Source organism: Kogia breviceps, chromosome 14 (assembly GCF_026419965.1).
Source record: "Kogia breviceps isolate mKogBre1 chromosome 14, mKogBre1 haplotype 1, whole genome shotgun sequence".
Lineage (NCBI taxonomy): Eukaryota > Metazoa > Chordata > Mammalia > Artiodactyla > Physeteridae > Kogia > Kogia breviceps.
In genome coordinates, this window is record NC_081323.1 from 65,395,346 (window position 1) to 65,415,069 (window position 19,724).

Sequence of the window (19,724 nt, forward strand, 5' to 3'; positions counted from 1 at the left end):
AATGCAGCCCATAACAATAGGGTTGACAAACTGAGGAACAATCTACAGTATAACTGATTAGTGCCCCAGATTGGAGACTAAGGTGATCTATGACAATTCAGTACAAGGCAAAGTGATCCAGAATTGAAAGCCAGTCCTTGAAAAAGGACTTTAGTGGGACAATTGGCAATAGTTTGAATAAGGTCTGTAGATTGGGTAACAGTATTACATCAGTCGTTCTGAAAATTGTACTATGGTTATGTAAGATGTCAATATTTGGGGAAGCTTGGTTGAAGAATATGTGGGAACTCTGTACTATTTTTGCAAATTTTCAGAAAGTTTGGAATTATTTCAAAATGAAAAGTTAAAAATCAAAAAATTAATAATTAACTAAAATAGGGTAAACAAATAGAAGAGAGAGGGAGAAAATGAGAATGGAACTGGGTGTGACAATGAAGGAAGGAAAAATAGAGGAAAAGAAGCAAAGAGGAACTGATTTCCATGAGGTCAGAGGTTACATCTGCTGTTTGGGTTTCCAATGACCCCCTGCTTCTGGGAGCTCAGCATATGATTTGGGAGGTAATATTCATCGAGGCACAGACTCTGAAGAGAAAGCAGTAGTCCCATTGAATCCCACCTCACATTCATGAAAGGCCTCAAAGTTTAACTTCTGACATTATCCCCAAAGACTGTTACATAGTCAGTGTTTGTGTCGAAAGTGTGAATTCCTTGTATGTTAAGACATTTAACATACACTGCCATCTTGGTAACTGAGTTTTGGTATTCCCCCCACACCACTTTTTTTCCCCAATTTTCCCCTTCTTTTTAAACCTTTTTTGGTTTGTTTTGAGATATAATTCACATACCATACAATTCACTATTTTAAAGTGTAATTAGGGACTTCCCTGGTGGCTCAGTGGTTAAGAATCCGCCTGCCAGTGCAGGGGACACGGGTTCCAGCTCTGGTCCGCAGAGCAACTAAGCCAGTGGGCCACAACTACTGAGCCCACGCGCCACAACTACTGAAGCCCGTACGCCTAGAGCCGATGCTCCCCAACAAGAGAAGCCACCGCAAGGAGAAGCCCGCGCACCACAACAAAGAGTACCCCCCGCTCGCCGCAACTAGAGAAAGCCTGCGCGCAGCAACGAAGAACTAACGCAGCCAAAAATAAATAAATTTGTTTTTTTTTTTAAGTGTCTTTAATGGTTTTCCGTGCAACCGTTACCACTATCTAATTATACAATAGTTCATCACCCCCCAAAATAATCCCACATCCGGTTAGCAGTCACTTCGCATCTCCCCCATCGCCCAGCCCCTGAAGTCTGTAAGGATTTGCGTCTTCTGGACATGACTTGTAAGGGGGTTCATGCATATGCGGACCACCAGTATTTCAAAAGCTTAGCATCCAGGATCGCCAGTGGCCACGGGATTGGTCGGTGCAGTTGGGTGTGCTCGGAGCGCCCAATCGCCTTCGAGCGTGGAGAGGAGGCAGGTGCAGGTGCTGGGAGGCGGTGCGCGGGGCGGGGCTGGGGGCAGAGGGCGGAGGCCAGGGGTTAGGGGGCAGGGGGCAGGGGGCGTGGCCTGGAGCTGGCGGCGGTCACTGGCCGGCGCCCAGCGCAATGGCATGGCGGGCTGGTGGCGGGAGTTCCTGCGCACCGCCGGGCGCTACCCTTGGCCCACGAACGTGCTGCTCTACGCCGCACTCTTCTCAGCCGGCGACGTGCTGCAGCAGCGGCTGCGGGGCGGCCCTGCCGACTGGAGGCAGCCGCGTCACGCGGCCACCGTGGCGGTGGCCTTCCACGCCAACTTCAACTACGTGTGGCTGCGCCTGCTGGAGCGCGCGCTGCCGGGGCGCGCGTCGCGCACCGTCCTGGCCAAGGTGATGTGCGACCAGGCGTTCGGCGGGCCGGTGTGCGTCTCTGCCTTCTACTTCGGTGAGTAGCTGGGCCAGGCACCTGGGGGCCGGAACTGGGGGACGGAGGCAGATTCGGAATTGGGGGACGAGAGGCAGGGGTCGGGGTTTCAAGGGGCTGGGACCGTGCAGGAGCCTGGGACTCTGGGGGCCGGGGACCGGGGCTGGAATCCTGTGGTGGGGGCCAGGGTTCAGGGGACTGAGAGGGTCTGGACGAGGGCCGGAGGTTGAGGTACGAGGGTCGAGAAGCCTGGGGACCGTGGATTAACAGGATTGAGGGGAAAGAAAGTGAGGGGCGGTTGCCGGAGAGGCCAGGGATTAGGGGGCCAGGGGTCGCAGTTCGGACGCTGGGTTGCCCGTAGTCTGGGGCTGGAGGTTTCAGGGAGCCTGGGGCGTATGTAGGCCAGAAGTGGGGAGGCAGGGCTGGGGATCCATTTTCCCCTGATGAAGGTCCACAGGAAGGTCGAGGAGACCCCAGCTTGCTACCATGTCAGCTGTGAGCCCTGTGACCATGTTGTGGAGCGGGGCTGGTCCTGCTTCTGGGAAGATCCACCGGGGGCTAGGGGCCTCTTTTCCACTGGCGGGATACTCCTTTCCAACATACAAACAAAAGGTGAGGGGATTCAGGATGGTGCGGACAGAGGTGGTGGAATCTGAGGTGCGGCCCGGTTCCCCTCAAAATGTGTGCTCAGGGCGGTAGTCCTGCTTTTGTAATAAGATTTTCCTGAAGGGGGTCCCGTCTCCATTTTCTCCACAGAAAATGTCAGGAGACCTCGGACTCCTGCCATGAGAGGACTCTGTACCTGTGAGGGTCTGGGGAACCCCCTCCTCAAAAAGTCCACCCTGGAGCCTGAGGGCCTGACTTTGGGAACCTTTCTTAGCGCCCTAAATTCTAAAAACAGTGGCAGGGGCTCTGTGGCCTTCATCTTCATAGCGTTTTCTATTGCTTGGAAGGGAGTGGGCAGGGGAGGGGCACCCAATCACCTAAGAAAATTCAAGGGTCCTGGGCCTGGCCTTGGCATTGGTGATCACAGATCCCCCAAGGGGTCTTGTTGGTGGCTGTTGGTGCTTTCTTCTAAACCGTGTTGAAGTGGTCAAGTCACCACTTTGAAGGAGCCCATGGATCTTATTTTGGGGGCCAGAGTCACTCACAAACTCCACAGGAAACATGCCTGATGCAGTGCCAACCACATGGTCCATGGGGTCAGTGAGGTCAGGGGATAGAGGACCTGAGAGCAGGAGCTGCCCGATTTATCAGAAGATCTGTGCCTGATCCCAGTGCGTGACTTCCAGGCCAGATTGGCAGACAGGTTCCTCATGCCTGTTACTGCAGTGCCCTTGTACTCTGGTGATGGGATGGAGGGTTGGGGGCTGCTGGCATTTGGGAGTCAGATTCCTATCTAATCCTCAAACAACCCAGTGAGGCAGGTAATGTTATTCCCATGTTACAGACAAGGAAACTGAGGCTCAAAGGGATAAACGACCTGCCCGAAAGCAACACAATCCATGTCATGGTCTTCATCTCCCTGGGGGATGTCAGCGTTCCTGAAACCAGAAAGATGCTGCAGTCACAGGGCTGCTGGGGCCTGTGGTTCAATCCCGAGGCCCTTGAAACCGATTCCTGCCCACATTGCTTGTTTTGCATTTCAGATTTCTGGGCCCTGTTTCCCTCTCCTCATGTTAAACTGAAGGAGGAATGGTGGAAAGGGGGTGGGTTGGATGTTTGTTCAAGGCACTTCAGACTTGGAAATTGCCTGTATTAGATGATCCTTTGTGCTGGGGCTGCCTTGGGAGCTAGAATAGTTGTGATTAAAAGTTCTGGCTTGGAATCCACACCTGGGTTGGACTTGGATCACTAACAACCTCTCTGAACTCTTTTCCTCCTCTGCAACTCGACCATCCTTAGCTGAGGGTTAGGAGGGTCAAATGAAAGAAAACACATCAAGTGCTTAGCCCTTAGTGAGTGCTGGGTAAGTGGAATACTATTACCAATATTGGGCTGGGTTTTCTTACCGGTCCTGTTCTAAGAATCCCCTGCAATTGAGTAAAAAGATTTTATTTCCCCTTCTTCCTAATCAGAGTTGGGGGAGACTTTTTAAAGCACTCTCATTTTCACACCTTTCCTAAAATAGGAGGGTTTTATCCTTGTTCCCTGACTTCCTCTTCAGAGTTGTTGAACGTCAAAGTTTTCCAGATGTTTTTAGGAAGTCTGAACTGGTGTTCTGCTTTCAAATTCCGTTTAGAAAGCCTCTTAGATGGGAAATCTGTAGTTGCTAGAATACCCAGAGTCCGGCAGCCTTTTTGTAAAAGAAGGAAATTACATTTTTAAAATTTTAAACATTTCAAAAAATGTTTTGAAGGGAGAGAAGAAAAGTCACCAATAGTCCCACCATGCTAACAACTGAGGTTTTTGTGAATTCTCTAACAGCTTTTTATTTTTTTATTTTTTTGGGTGTTTTTTTTTTTTTTTTTAATTTATTTATTTATTTTTGGCTGCATTGGGTCTTCATTGCTGCGCATGGGCTTTCTCTAGTTGCGACAAGCAGGAGCTACTCTTAGTTGCAGTGCACGGGCTTCTCATTGCGGTGGCTTCTCTTATTGTGGAGCACGGGCTCTAGGTGCACAGGCTTCAGTAGTTGAAGCACGTGGGCTCAGTAGTTGTGACACGTGGGCTCTAGAGCACAGGCTCAGTAGTTGCTGCGCACAGGCTTAGTTGCTCCGTGGCATGTGGGATCTTCCTGGGCCAGGGCTCGAACCCATGTCCCCTGCATTGGCAGGCGGATTCTTAACCACTGCGCCACCAGGGAAACCCCTCTAACGCTTTTTAAAAAAAATAATCATTCTGCTATAACTCGGTACCCTGCTATTCTCACTTCATATTTATCATTACTTTAAAATTTACCTAACTTTAGAATGGAGATTATCTTTTGCTTTCAATGTTGGGTCAGACGGAACATACTGAGTTAGTGATGGTGGTGGTTACCTTGCATATTGGAATAGAGAACATGAACTGTTATACAGTATTCTTTGTATTAAATCTTTTTTTTTTTTTTTTTTTTTTTTTTTTCGGTATGCGGGCCTCTCACTGCTGTGGCCTCTCCCGCTGCGGAGCACAGGCCCCGGACGCACAGGCTCAGCGGCCATGGCTCACGGGCCCAGTCGCTCCGCGGCACGTGGGATCCTCCCGGACCAGGGCACGAACCCGCGTCTCCCGCATCGGCAGGCGGATTCCCAACCACTGCGCCACCAGGGAAGCCCTGTATTAAATCTTTTAAAATTCTTTTGGTGTGTGTTTTTTCAAATAGGTATGAGTATTCTGCAGGAAAAGGAAGACATATTTTTGGACCTGAGACAGAAATTCTGGAATACAAATAAGGTAAGACAGACTTTTGAAAATACGACCAGGATCTTTTTGTATCTTTTAAACTTTAAATACATTTAAATAAAAATATTCTTAAATTAGGGCTCCAGTTGGTTGGCACAGGGTACTATATTTTGACAGATCTTAAATTTGTTTTGATAGTTGAATGAGAAGCTTTAAGAGTGTCTATATGTGTCTCTGAATTTTAGTCAATGTTCACAATGATTTCTGACATTCTTATATTTACTCTTGTTAGTGATCACAGTGATTTTTTTGGAGCCAAAGAGGTTATTGCAAAATAGGAATAGTAGGGGCTTCCCTGGTGGCGCAGTGGTTGGGAGTCCGCCTGCCGATGCAGGGGACACGGGTTCGTGCCCCGGTCCAGGGGGAATCCCACATGCTGCAGAGTGGCTGGGCCCGTGAGCCATGGCCGCTGAGCCTGCGTGTCCGGAGCCTGTGCTCCGCAATGGGAGAGGCCACAGCAGTGAGAGGCCCGTGTACCACAAAAAAAAAAAAAAAAAAAAAAAAAAAAAAGAAAGAAAGAAAGAAATGCATTACAGGGAAAAAACCGTAAAAAACAAAAACACATGGAGGCTAAATAATACATTACTAAATAACCAAGAGATCACTGAAGAAATCAAAGAGGAAGTAAAAAAATACCTAGAGGCAAATGACAATGAAAACATGACGATCCAAAACCTATGGGATGCAGCCAAAGCAGTTCTAAGAGGGAAGTTTATAGCTATACAAGCCTACCTCAAGAAACAGGAAAAGGGGAGAGCTTCAAGATAGCAGAAGAGTAAGACATGAGATCACCTTCCTCCCCCCAACTACATCAGAAATACATCTACATGTGGAACAACTCCTACAGAACACCTACTGAATGCTGGCAGAAGACCTCAGACCTCCCAAAAGGCAAGAAACTCCCCATGTACCTGGGTAGGGCAAAAGCAAAAAGAAAAAACAGAGACAAAAGAATAGGGATGGGACCTGCACCACTGGGAGGGAGCTGTGAAGGAGGAAAGGTTTCCACACACTAGGAAGCCCCTTCACAGGTGGAGACTGCGGGTGGCGGAGGGGGGAAGCTTCGGAGCCACGGAGGAGAGCGCAGCCACAGGGGTGCAAAGGGCAAAGTGGAGAGATTCCCGCACAGAGGATCGGTGCCAACCAGCACTCACCAGCCCGAGAGGCTTGTCTGCTCACCCGCTGGGGCAGGCGGGGGCTGGGAGCTGAGGCTTCGGCTTTGGAGGTTGGATCCCAGGGAGAGGACTGGGATTGACTGCATGCATACAGCCTGAAGGAGGCTAGTGCGCCACAGCTAGCGGGAGGGAGTCCAGGAAAAAGTCTGGAGCTGCCGAAGAGGCAAGAGACTTTTTCTTGCCTCTTTGTTTCCTGGTGCATGAGGAGAGGGGATTAAAAGCGCCACTTAAAGGAGCTCCAGAGACTGGCGCAAGCTGCAGCTATCAGCATGGACCCCAGAGATGGGCATGGGATGCTAAGGCTGCTGCTGCCACCACCAAGAAACCTGTGAGCAAGCACAGGTCACTATCCACACCTCCCATCCTGGGACCCTGTGCAGCCCGCCACTGCCAGGGTCCCGCGATCCAGGGACAACTTCCCCGGGAGAATGCACAGCGCACCTCAGGCTGTTGGAACGTCATGCTGGCCTCTGCCGCCGCAGGCTCACCCCACATCCATACCCATCCCTCCCCCTGGCCTGAGTGAGCCAGAGCCCCCAAATCAGCTGCTCCTTTAACCCTGTCCTGTCTGAGCGAAGAACAGATGCCCTTAGGCGACCTACATGCAGAGGCGGGCCAAATCCAAATCCAAAGCTGAACCCCGGGAGCTGTGCAAACAAAGAGAAAGGAAAGTCTCTCCCAGCAGCCTCAGGAACAGCAGATTCAATCTCCACAATCAACTTGATGTACCCTGCATCTGTGGAATACCTGAATAGACAACGAATCATCCCCAATTGAGGAGGTGGACTTTGGGAGCAATGATATATATATTTTTTTCCCTTTTTCTCTTTTTGTGGGTGTGTATGTGTGTGCTTCTATGTGTGATTTTGTCTGTATAGTTTTGCTTTTACCATTTGTCCTAGGGTTCTGTCTGTCCATTTTTTGTTTGTTTGTTTTATTACTTAGAAAATATTTTTTCTTAATAATTATTTTTTATTTTAATAACTTTATTTTATTTTACTTTATTTTATTTTATCTTCTTCTTTCTTTGTTTTTTTCCTCCCTTTTATTCTGAGCCATGTGGAGGACAGGCTCTTGGTGCTTCAGCCAGGCATCAGGGCTGTGCCACTGAGGTGGGAGAGCCAAGTTCACGACACTGGTCCACAAGAGACCTCCCGGCTCCACATAATATCAAACAAGGAAAATCTCCCAGAGATCTCCATCTCAACGCCAAGACCCAACTCCACTCAACAATCAGCAAGCTACAGTGCTGGACACCCTATGCCAAACAACTAGCAAGACAGGAACAAAACCCTATCCATTAGCACAGAGGCTGCCTAAAATCATAATAACGTCACAGACACCCCAAAACACACCACCAGACTGGATCTGCCCACCAGAAAGACAAGATCCAGCCTCATCCACCAGAACACAGGCACTAGTCCCCTCCACCAGGAAGCATACACAACCCATTGAACCAACCTTAGCCACTGGGGACAGACACCAAAAACAACGGGAACTATGAACCTGCAGCCTGTGAAAAGGAGACCCCAAACACAGTAAGATAAGCAAAATGAGAAGACAGAGAAACACACAGCAGATGAAGGAGCAAGGCAAAACCCCACCAGACCTAACAAATGAAGAAGAAATAGGCAGTCTACCTGAAAAAGAATTCAGAGTAATGACAGTAAAGATGATCCAAAATCTTGGAAATAAAATGGAGAAAATACAAGAAACATTTAACAAGGACGTAGAAGAATTAAAGAGCAAACAAACAGTGATGAACAACACAATAAATGAAATTTAAAATTCTCTAGAAGGGATCAATAGCAGAATAACTGAGGCAGAAGAACAGATAAGTGACCTGGAAGATAAAATAGTGGAAATAACTACTACAGAGCAGAATAAAGAAGAAAGAATGAAAAGAATTGAGGACAGTCTCAGAGACCTCTGGGACAACATTAAACGCACCAATGTTAGAATTATACAGGTTCCAGAAGAAGAAGAGAAAAAGAAAGGGACTGAGAAAATATTTGAAGAGATTAGAGTTGAAAACTTCCTTAATATGGGAAAGGAAATAGTTAATCAATTCCAGGAAGCACAGAGTCCCATGCAGGATAAATCCAAGGAGAAACACGCCAAGACACATATTAATCAAACTATCAAAAATTAAATACAAAGAACAAATATTAAAAGCAGCAAGGGAAAAACAACAAATAACACATAAGGGAATCCCCATAAGGTTAACAGCTGATCTTTCAGCAGAAACTCTGCAAGCCAGAAGGGAGTGGCAGGACATATTTAAAGTGATGAAGGAGAAACCTACAACCAAGATTACTCTACCCAGCAAGGATCTCATTCAGATTTGACAGAGAAATTAAAAGCTTTACAGACAAGCAAAAGCTAAGAGAATTCAGCACCACCAAACCAGCTTTACAACAAATGGTAAAGGAACTTCTCTAGGCAGGAAACACAGAGAAGGAAAAGACCTACAATAATAAACCCAAAACAATTAAGAAAATGGTAATAGGAACATACATATCGATAATTACCTTAAATGTAAATGGATTAAATGCTCCAACCAAAAGACATAGATTGGCTGAATGGATACAAAAACAAGACGTGTATATATGCTGTTTACAAGAGACCCACTTCAGACCTAGGGACACATACAGACTGAAAGTGAGGGGATGGAAAAAGATATTCCATGCAAATGGAAATCAAAAGAAAGCTGGACTAGCAATTCCCATATCAGACAAAATAGACTCTAAAACAAAGACTATTACAAGAGACAAAGAAGGACACTACATAATGATCAAGGGATCAATCCAAGAAGAAGATATAACAATTGTAAATATTTGTGCACCCAACATAGGAGCACCTCAATACATAAGGCAAATACTAACAGCCATAAAAGGGGAAATCGACAGTAACACAATCATAGTAGGGGACTTTAACACCCCACTTTCACCAATGGACAGATCATCCAAAATGAAAATAATTAAGGAAACACAAGCTTTAAATGATACATTACACTAGATGGACTTAATTGATATTTATAGGACATTCTATCCAAAAACAACAGAATACACTTTCTTCTCAAGTGCTCATGGAACATTCTCCAGGATAGTTCATATCTTGGGTCACAAATCAAGCCTTGGTAAATATAAGAAAATTGAAATCATATCAAGTATCTTTTCCGACCACAACACTATGAGACTAGGTATCAAGTACACGAAAAAATTTATAAGAAATACAAACACATGGAGGCTAAACCACGCACTACTTAATAACCAAAAGATCACTGAAGAAATCAAAGAGGAAATCAAAAAATACCTAGAAACAAATGACAGTGAAAACACGACAACCCAAAACCCATGGGATGCAGCAAAAGCAGTTCTAAGAGGGAAGTTTATAGCAATACAATCCTACCTTAAGAAACAAGAAACATCTCAAATAAACAACTTAACCTTACACCTAAAGCAATTAGAGAAAGAAGAACAAAAAAACCCCAAAGTTAGCAGAAGGAAAGAAATCATAAAGATCAGATCAGAAATAAATGAAAAACAAATGAAGAAAACGATAGCAAAGATCAATAAAACTAAAAGCTGGTTCTTTGAGAAAATAAACAAAATTGATAAACCATTACCAGACTCATCAAGAAAAAGAGAGAGAGGACTCAAATCAATAAAATTAGAAATGAAAAAGGAGAAGTTACAACTGACACTGCAGAAATACAAAGCATCCTGAGAGACTACTGCAAGCAACTCTATGCCAATAAAATGGACAACCTGGAAGAAATGGACAAATTCTTAGAAAGGTATAACCTTCCAAGGCTGAACCAGGAAGAAATAGAAAATATGAACAGACCAATCACAAGTAATGAAATTGAAACTGTGATTAAAAATCTTCCAACAAACAGAAGTCCAGGACCAGATGGCTTCACAGCCGAATTCTATCAAACATTTAGAGAAGAGCTAACACCCATCCTTCTCAAAGTCTTCCAAAAAATTGCAGAGGAAGGAACATTCCCAAACTCATTCTATGAGGCCACCATCACCCTAATACCAAAACCAGACAAAGATGTCACAAAGAAAAATTACAGACCAATATCACTGATGAATATAGATGCAAATATCCTCAACAAAATACTAGTAAACAGAATCCAACAGCACATTAAAAGGATCATACATCATGATCAAGTGGGATTTATCCCAGGGATGCAAGGATTCTTCAATATACGCAAATCAATCAGTGTGATACACCATATTAACAAATTGAAGGAAAAAAACCATATGATCATCTCAATAGATGCAGAGAAAACTTTTGACAAAATTCAACACCCATCTGTGATAAAAACTCTCCAGAAAGTAGGCATAGAAGGAAACCACCTCAACATAATAAGGGCCATATACGACAAAGCCACAGCAAACATCATTCTCAATGGTGAAAAACTGAAAGCATTTTCCTCTAAGATCAGGAACAAGACAAGGATGTCCACTCTCACCACTATTATTCAACATAGTTTTGGAAGTCCTAGCCACGGCAGTCAGAGAAGAAAAAGAAATAAAAGGAATACAAATTGGAAAAGAAGAAGTAAAAGTGTCACTGTTTGCAGATGACATGATACTATACATAGAGAATCCTAAAGATGCCACCAGAAAACTACTAGAGCTAATCAATGAATTTGGTAAAGCTGCAGAATACAAAATTAATGCACAGAAATCTCTTGCATTCCTATAACTAATGATGAAAAATCTGATATGGAAATTAAGGAAACACTCCCATTTACCATTGCAACAAAAAGAATAAAATACCTAGAAATAAACCTCCTTAGGGAGACAAAAGACCTGTATGCAGAAAACTATAAGACACTGATGAAAGAAATTAAAGATGATACAAATAGATGGAGAGATATACCACATTCTTGGATTGGAAGAATCAATATTGTGAAAATGACTATACTACCCAAAGCAATCTACAGATTCAATGCAGTCCCTATCCAACTACCAATGGCATGTTTTACAGAACTAGAACAAAAAATCTTAAAATTTGTATGGAGACACAAAAGACCCCAAATAGCGAAAGCAGTCTTGAGGGAAAAAAGTGGAGCTGGAGGAATCAGACTCCCTGACTTCAGAGTATACTACAAAGCTACAGTAATCAAGACAATATGGTACTGGCACAAAAACAGAAACATAGATCAATGGAACAAGATAGAAAGCCCAGAGATGAACCCACGCATCTATGGTCAGCTAATCTATGACAAAGGAGGCAAGGATATACAGTAGAGAAAAGACAGTCTCCTCAATAACTGGTGCTGGGAAAACGGGACAGCTACATGTAAAAGAATGAAATTAGAACACTCCCTAACACCATACACAAAAATAAACTCAAAATGGATTAGAGACCTAAATGTAAGACAGGACTTTATAAAACTCTTAGAGGAAAACATAGGAAGAACACTCTGACATAAATTCCAGCAAGATATTTTTTGATCCACCTCCTAAAGTAATGGAAATAAAAATAAAAATAAACAAATGGGACCTAACGAAACTTCAAAGCTTTTGCACAGCAAAGGAAACCATAAACAAGACGAAAAGACAACCCTCAGAAAGGGAGAACATATTTGCAAACTAACCAATGGACAAAGGATTAATCTCCAAAATATATAAACAGTTCATGAAGCTTAATAATGAAAAAAAACCAGCCCAATCCAAAAATGGGCAGAAGAGCTAAACAGACATTTCTCCAAAGAAGACACACAGATGGCCAAGAAGCACATGAAAAGCTGCTCAACATCACTAATTATTAGAGAAATGCAAATCAAAACTACAATGAGGTATCACCTCACACCAGTTATAGGGCATCATCAGGAAATCTACAAACAACAAATGCTGGAGAGGGTGTGGAGAAAAGGGAACCCTCTTGCACTGTTGGTGGGAATGTAAATTGATACATCCACTATGGAGAACAGTATGGAGGTTCCTTAAAAAGCTAAAGATAGGGGCTTCCCTGGTGGCGCAGTGGTTGAGAGTCCGCCTGCTGATGCAGGGGACACGGGTTCGTGCCCTGGTCTGGGAAGATCCCACGTGCCGCGGACCGGCTGGGCCTGGGAGCCATGGCCGCTGAGCGTGCACGTCTGGAGCCTGTGCTCCACAATGGGAAAGGCCACAGAAGTGAGAGGCCCGCGTACCACAAAAAAAAAAAAAAAAAAAAAAAAAAAGCTAAAGATAGAATTACCATATGATCCAGCAATCCCACTACTGGGCATATACCCAGAGAAAACCATAATTCAAAAAGACACATGCACCCCAATGTTCATTGCAACACTATTTACAATAGCCAGGTCATGGAAGCAACCTAAATGCCCATCGACAGACGAATGGATAAAGAAGTTGTGGTACATATATACAATGGAATATTACTCAACCATAAAAAGGAAATTGGGTCATTTGTTGAGATGTGGATGGATCTAGAGACTGTCATACAGAGTGAAGTAAGTCAGAAAGAGAAAAACAAATATCATATATTAATGCATATATGTGGAACCTAGAAAAATGGTACAGATGAACTGGTTTGCAGGGCAGAAATTGAGACACAGATGTAGAGGACAAATGTATGGACACCAAGGGGGGAAGGCAGCGGGGGGGGTGGGTGTGGGTGTGATGAATTGGGCAATTGAGATTGACATGTATACACTGATGTGTATAAAATTGATGACTAATAAGAGCCTGCTGTATAAAAAAATAAAGTAAAAAACAACAACAACAAAATCCAAATATTTATTGAACTGAGTACGAACTCTATTTTTAAAGTTGTTTTTCAAAGCCCAGTCCCCGACACCTTGCTATAAAGCTATCTCTGCCTGTTCTGGCTTTTGTTACACTTCTTTCCTCCTGACTCTGAGAGCATTTATAGTCTGTACCAGATAATTTAGCACTTTATTTTGTTTTATTCTCTATTATAAGCTATTTTGTGTGTATTATATTTTCTCCCAATGAAATTGGAGCTCTTCGAAGTTAAGGGTTATGTTTTATATTTCTTCTGTATCCCTCTAGCCCAATGCTTTGCCCAAAGGAGTTCAAGAAATACTGGTTGGTTGACTTCTGTGTAAATGAGTATTGACAATGGCACTAATTGCATTCATGAATAGAAACACCCTGAAGTTGAAGAAAGTAGATTTCTTTGACACTGCTAACCAGTGTAATAAGTAATATGCCATTAAATCTCAAGCATAGAGAGAAGGGAAGGTGGAGGTGGGAATTAAGATCGCTGGCAATGGTTCTCATCTGGGGATAATTTTTCTCTCCAGGTAGGGTTGTCAGATTTAGCAAATATAAGTATAGGACACCCAGATAAATTTGAATTTCAGACAAACAGTGAACACTTTTAGTATAATTATGTCCCAAATGTTGCACTTGGGGCATATGAATAAAAGTGATTTGTTGTTTACCTGAAATTTATATTTAAGTGGAAGTTCTGTATTCTGTCTGGCAACCCTACACCCAGGGGATATTTGGCAACGTCTGGAGACATTTTTGGTTCTCACAATGGGGTGGAGGGGAGAGGGTGTGCTACAGGCATCTGGTGGGTACAGTCCATGGATGATGCTAAATGTCCTACAATGCACAGGACAGCTCCCACAGAGAAAGTAATCTGACTCCAGATGTCAGTTGTACAAAGTTGAGAAACTCTGTTCTACAGGATATAAGGAAACTAGTTCCAGGTTATCTTACCTTTTGGGCACTGTAAGCACGGCGATTAGGGTCTTTGACCTTTAAAGGTTTATAAAGATGTTTAAAACTTGAAGTGTGTGTGTATGTGTATACACATATACATACATGCATATATACATATATGTCTACACATACATAGGTATGGCTTCAAAATACAAAAACAAAATCTCAGAAAATCAAAATGAATAAGTTTAAATCTCTTTTAAAAGAGAATATAATGTTGGCCAGTAATCTGCAACTCAATTCAGATAATTATATCATCTATATTAAATGTGGAATGTGGGTGCATTTCAATTTGTTTGATACAATGTAGGGTAATCCTCTAAAACAAAGAGTGTCTGGGTTTTACAAAGGTTTAAAAATAGTTCTGCTGAAGTCAGGCAGGATCTAAAATATTGTTTCTGGATGGGTTCCTGAAGGGAGAAGGACAAGGTTTTGAGATATGGAAGATGCTAGAATGTAAGGTCCACATGGAATATCCAAGGAAGACTTGGGTGAAAACCCAAGGCTGACAGGATAATCAAGGACAGAAATTAGAGGCAAGGGAGAAAAAAAGAAAAAGCTTTTCTGAATCATCATGAGTATGAAATAATTTGTTATATAGTGCTAAAGAAATCCTACCTTCTTTTTCAGTTGTCAGACCAGTAAGTCATCTCATGTCACTCTTCTGAGAATGAACCCTGGCAGTGGCTCTCCATCTCACACTGAGGAACAACCAGGATTCTTATGGAAGCCTGGAGTTCCTACCACACCTTCACCTTGACCCTCTGTTCTCAGTTCCTACCACTTCCCTCTCTGCCTCACATTCTGCAGGCACAGTCTTATTTAGGGTCTGTATTATTTATCTGTCGCTGTGTAACAAATTACACCAAAGTGTAATTAAAAGAAAAAGCATACATTATCTCAGAGTTTCTGTGGGTCAGGAATCTGGGAGTGGCTTAGCAGGGTGGTTGGAGCTCAGGATCTTCCATGAGGTTACAGTTAAGACGGCAGCTGGGCCTGCCATCTGTGAAGAAGACTTGACTGGGGCTGGAGGACCTGCTTCCAAACTCACTCACCTGGCTGTTGGCTGGAGACCTCAGTTCCTCACCACATGAACTTCTCCATTGGGCAGCTCCCAACACAGCTTTCTGTAGAGTGAGATTCAAGAGAGAGAAAGAACACTCGAGAAAACACCAACACATGCTTTTTATGACTTAGTTTTCAAGTCACACACTTTCACTTCTGCCACATTCTCTTCTCCTCTCTTCTAAATTCAGCCCTCAAGGGCATGAACACCAGGAGGCAGGGGTCACTGGGGGCCCTAATGGAGGCTGGATACCGTAGGATCCTTGCACTGGCTCTTCCCTACAATAATCTCATGGCCAACTCCCTCAACTCCTTCAATTCTTTGCTTAAATGTATCTTCTCAATAAGGTCTGCCCCTACCACCCTGGTTAAAATTGTCATTGGCCCCCCTTTCTGCTATACTCTCCCAATCCTCCTTACTCGGCTCTATTTTTCCATAGCTATAACGTCTTCTTCTACTATCCTATATAGTTTATTTATTTATTATGTTTATTGTTTATTGCATGTTTCCACCCTTCTCTTCCCCCAAGCTCCAGCAGGGCAGGATTCTTTGTCTCTTTTGCTGACTGATGTATCCCAAGCTCCCAGAAAAACACCTGGCCTATAATAGGTACTCAAGAGACTTTTTTTTTTTTCGTTACGCAGGCCTCTCACTGTTGTGGCCTCTCCCATTGCGGAGCACAGGCTCCAGATGCACAGGCTCAGCGGCCATGGCTCACGGGCCCAGCTGCTCCACAGCATGTGGGATCTTCCCAGATCGGGGCACCAACCCGTGTCCCCTGCATCGGCAGGCAGACTCTCAACCACTGCGCCACCAGGGAAGCCCTCAAGAGTCATTTTTGACTGAATAAATGAAGACCATAAAGCAGAAACAGTTTATTTTTAAGTTGCATTATTAGGAAATCCCTGGTGGTCCAGTGGCTAGGACTCCACACTTTCACTGCTGAGGGCCTGGGTTCAGTCCCTGGTTGGAGAACTAAGACCCAGCAAGTGCCTGGTGCTGCCCCCCCCACCAAAATTGAGTTATTTACAATAGCCAAGATATGGAAGCTACCTAAGTGTCCATCAAGAGATGGATGTATAAAGAAGATGTGGTATGTATATGGTGTGTATGGCAGTAGAATACTACTCAGCCATAAAAAAGAATGAAATTTTGCCATTTGCAGCAACATGGATGGACTTGGAAGGCATTATGCTAAGTGAAATAAGTCAGATAGAGAAACACAAATATTGTATATCACTTATATGTGGAATCTAAAAACTACTGCGAACTAGTGAATATAACAAAAAAGAAGCAGACTCACAGATACAGAGAACAAACTAGTGGTTACCAGTTGGGGGTGTGCAGGAGAGGGAGGTACAAACTATTGGGTGTAAGACAGGCTACAAGGATGAATTGTACAACATAGGGAATATAGTCAATATTTTGTAATAACTGTAAATGGAGTGTAACCTTTAACAATTGTATAAAACATAATAAAAATTTTAAAATTGATTTAATTTCTCAATGTCTCAAATAGACAACTACAGCATGTGTCAGAAACTCTTATCTCAAAAAGAAAACTGGAACCCAAGCAAGTTCAGACTTCCATAGGATAGAAGAAGACAGAAATGAGAGATGAACTAGGAGTCTTTTAACAGAGGCATGCAGGGGAGAATAGACAAATCTGGCCCACAAGAGTGCTTTTATGGCAATCACACGGTTTGAAGATGGGAAATTTTATATTAAAATCCTGGGTTTCTGGCATCTCCTGAAAAATCTACTTCCATTGGAGAGTTCACTATAGACTTCACTCCCTAAGTCTGACAACCCGTCCAATGTGTTCATTTCCATTACCCACCTGGCCCCTGAAGGCACTGAGTTTGCAATCCCCTTTTTGGATGGTACACTACACTGGTTTCATTGTCCAGATAACCACACACTAATTACAAGCTTAGTTGATAAAAACATAATACAACATAGGGACATAGTACCATGACATTGCTTGGATCTGTCCACTGGTAGAATGATGAACCTGTTGGTCAGAGATGGTCTGATTCCATCTTGCTCACTATTCAGCATGTTATATTAATAGTGGTAACATCTGATGTGGTACAGTGTGATTCAGCTTTTCTCTTGCACTTCTCATGGCAACAACAAATATTTCCCTTCTGAGTCAGCATTACCTAGATGCTACTGCTGACCAAAATTAGACCATATATTTTCAACCACATAAATAGCAATTAAAAACGTTCTTAATATTGATTATGTAGGTCATGTAATTAGCCTATGTTCATAGTTCCTGTGATCTGAGCCAGAGGCAGAAATACAACAGCATTCTCTGCTATGCAAGCATCATTATATTATAATGAATAGATAATATTAAATTGGGCTAATGAGTCATATTACTGTAATCCAATATTTCCCTTGTAAAGTCCCTGAGGTTTATAAAAGGAAATTTTTTCTAGTAACAAGAAGACTGGTTCTGAGGCATGTGCCTCTCAGCGCCTGGGTCTTTATTAGTTGTGTGATCCTGGGTAAGGAGCTTAAACTTTCACAGCCTCAATTTACTCAGGATTAAAAGAGATCACATTTGTGAAAGCTTGAAGGACAGCGCCTGGCACATAGTGGGATTAATCGATGTTAGTGTCTTTTTAATTGACATTGATTTTTAAGATCCACAAATTAATAGACTAGATCAGCCATCCTCTTGAAATGTATTTTCCTATATAATATGGGATCATGTAGCGCATGCTCAAGCAACACTTCTTGAATATTTAAGGGGGAAAGAAAAAGGTTGATTTTCTTCTCTTCTACTCCCAAGCCAGGCAAAGCAGATAAAGACACTTCACTTAGCATTTCTTTTCTGAATTGACCCAAAATTAGAGCAGACCCCTAAAAATATATACTGAAATTTATTCCAGTTTTAACCCCAGTCTGTAATTCAACTATATCCAGCTTGTTTATCTTATCAGTGTCGTGGACCAGCAACAGTGTATGTTTTCATATTCCCTTAAGTCATACGATCCTCTTTTTTTTCTTGTAATAATTTCTATAACTCTATCACATTGTATTTCCCATTCCAACTATTAACATTAATTCAACAAATATTTACGCTATGTCCCAGGTGCTGTGCTAGGCATGAGGGACGCCTGAGCTGAGAAGGACCCCATTCTCAGTTTGGTTCTCGTCTAGTAGATAGACTTATAAGCAAATTACAGCTACCACTTACTGTGCGCCCACAAACTGCAGACAACATTCTGTGCCATGCCCTTTGTATAATGTACTAATGGGTGTGGTGTAGTAAATAGTTGTCAGCTGCCTCTCCAGCATCCATTTTCCACCCTCCCTCCCTACAGCTCCCAGTTTCTGTTTGGAGATCCTCAGGGAGGGTGATTCCACTCCTGGCTCAAAGGATGGAACACCTGACCAAGGTGAAGCCAATCAGTGCATTTCCTGCCTGTGGTTACAGTGATTGGTTCAGGGATGGCCATGTGACCTGCAGTGGTCCAATTAGGCATTAGGAGAGTGATACTCCTAACTTTAGCTGGAAACACCAAACAAAGGCATTCTTATTTTCAGGTTGGGGTATTAATATAGATGTGAGTGCTAACCGTTTCTTTTTTTTTTTTTTTAATTTATTTATTTATTATTATTTTTTGCGGTACGCGGGCCTCTCACTGTTGTGACCTCTCCCGCTGCAGGGCACAGGCTCCGCGGCCATGGCTCACGGGCCCAGCCGCTCTGGGGCATGTGGGATCTTCCTGGACCGGGGCACGAACCCATGTCCCCTGCATCGGCAGGCAGACTCTCAACCATTGCACCACCAGGGAAGCCCGCTAACCGTTTTTATTAGCATGAAGAGCACAGGAAGAGGAGTGTATCACTGAAAGAATCTCAGAGAAACCCTGATGATTTCTTTATCTCTACACTAGCTTATTTCAAAGCTTGCTTTACCTCTGGCCTTTTCTGTTTCAGTAGCTGATAGATTCTCTTCCTTGTTTAAACTACTGTGAATTAGGTTTCCTATTACTTGAAGGAAAGCATTTTGAAGGCTACACATGACCTCACAGTAGATGGCGCCTCTATTTTTTTTTTTTTTTTTTTTTTGCGGTTTGCGGGCCTCTCACTGTTGTGGCCTCTGGCGTCGGAGCACAGGCTCCGGACGCGCAGGCTCAGCGGCCATGGCTCACGGGCGTAGCCGCTCCGCGGCATGTGGGATCTTCCCGTACCGGGGCACGAACCCGTGTCCCCTACATAGGCAGGCGGACTCTCAACCACTGAGCCACCAGGGAAGCCCGGCGCCTCTATTTTTATAACTGAGGAAGCAAAGGTACTTGTCTTCATCATCAACCCAATACATATGATTTGAACTGAAGTTCGATTGGCTCCAAAACCCACACTTTCTATGATTGTAGAATTGCTTTCAGCATTTCCAGTGCAGTGTGATAAGAGGTATATTAAAGATGTGGCAGTGACACAAAGGAAGAAATTGTTAATTCGTGT

At 43.5% G+C, this 19,724-nt stretch overlaps 1 protein-coding gene across 1 annotated transcript; it reads left to right on the plus strand.

Annotated features, from left to right (window-relative positions):
- Positions 1 to 1,604: 1,604 nt before the first annotated feature.
- Positions 1,605 to 13,537, plus strand: MPV17L (MPV17 mitochondrial inner membrane protein like). The gene is made up of 3 exons (XM_059038633.1): positions 1,605 to 1,914; positions 5,198 to 5,268; positions 13,493 to 13,537. The coding sequence occupies exons 1-3, from the start codon at positions 1,605 to 1,607 to the stop codon at positions 13,535 to 13,537; spliced, it is 426 nt and encodes a 141-aa protein (XP_058894616.1).
- Positions 13,538 to 19,724: the final 6,187 nt, after the last annotated feature.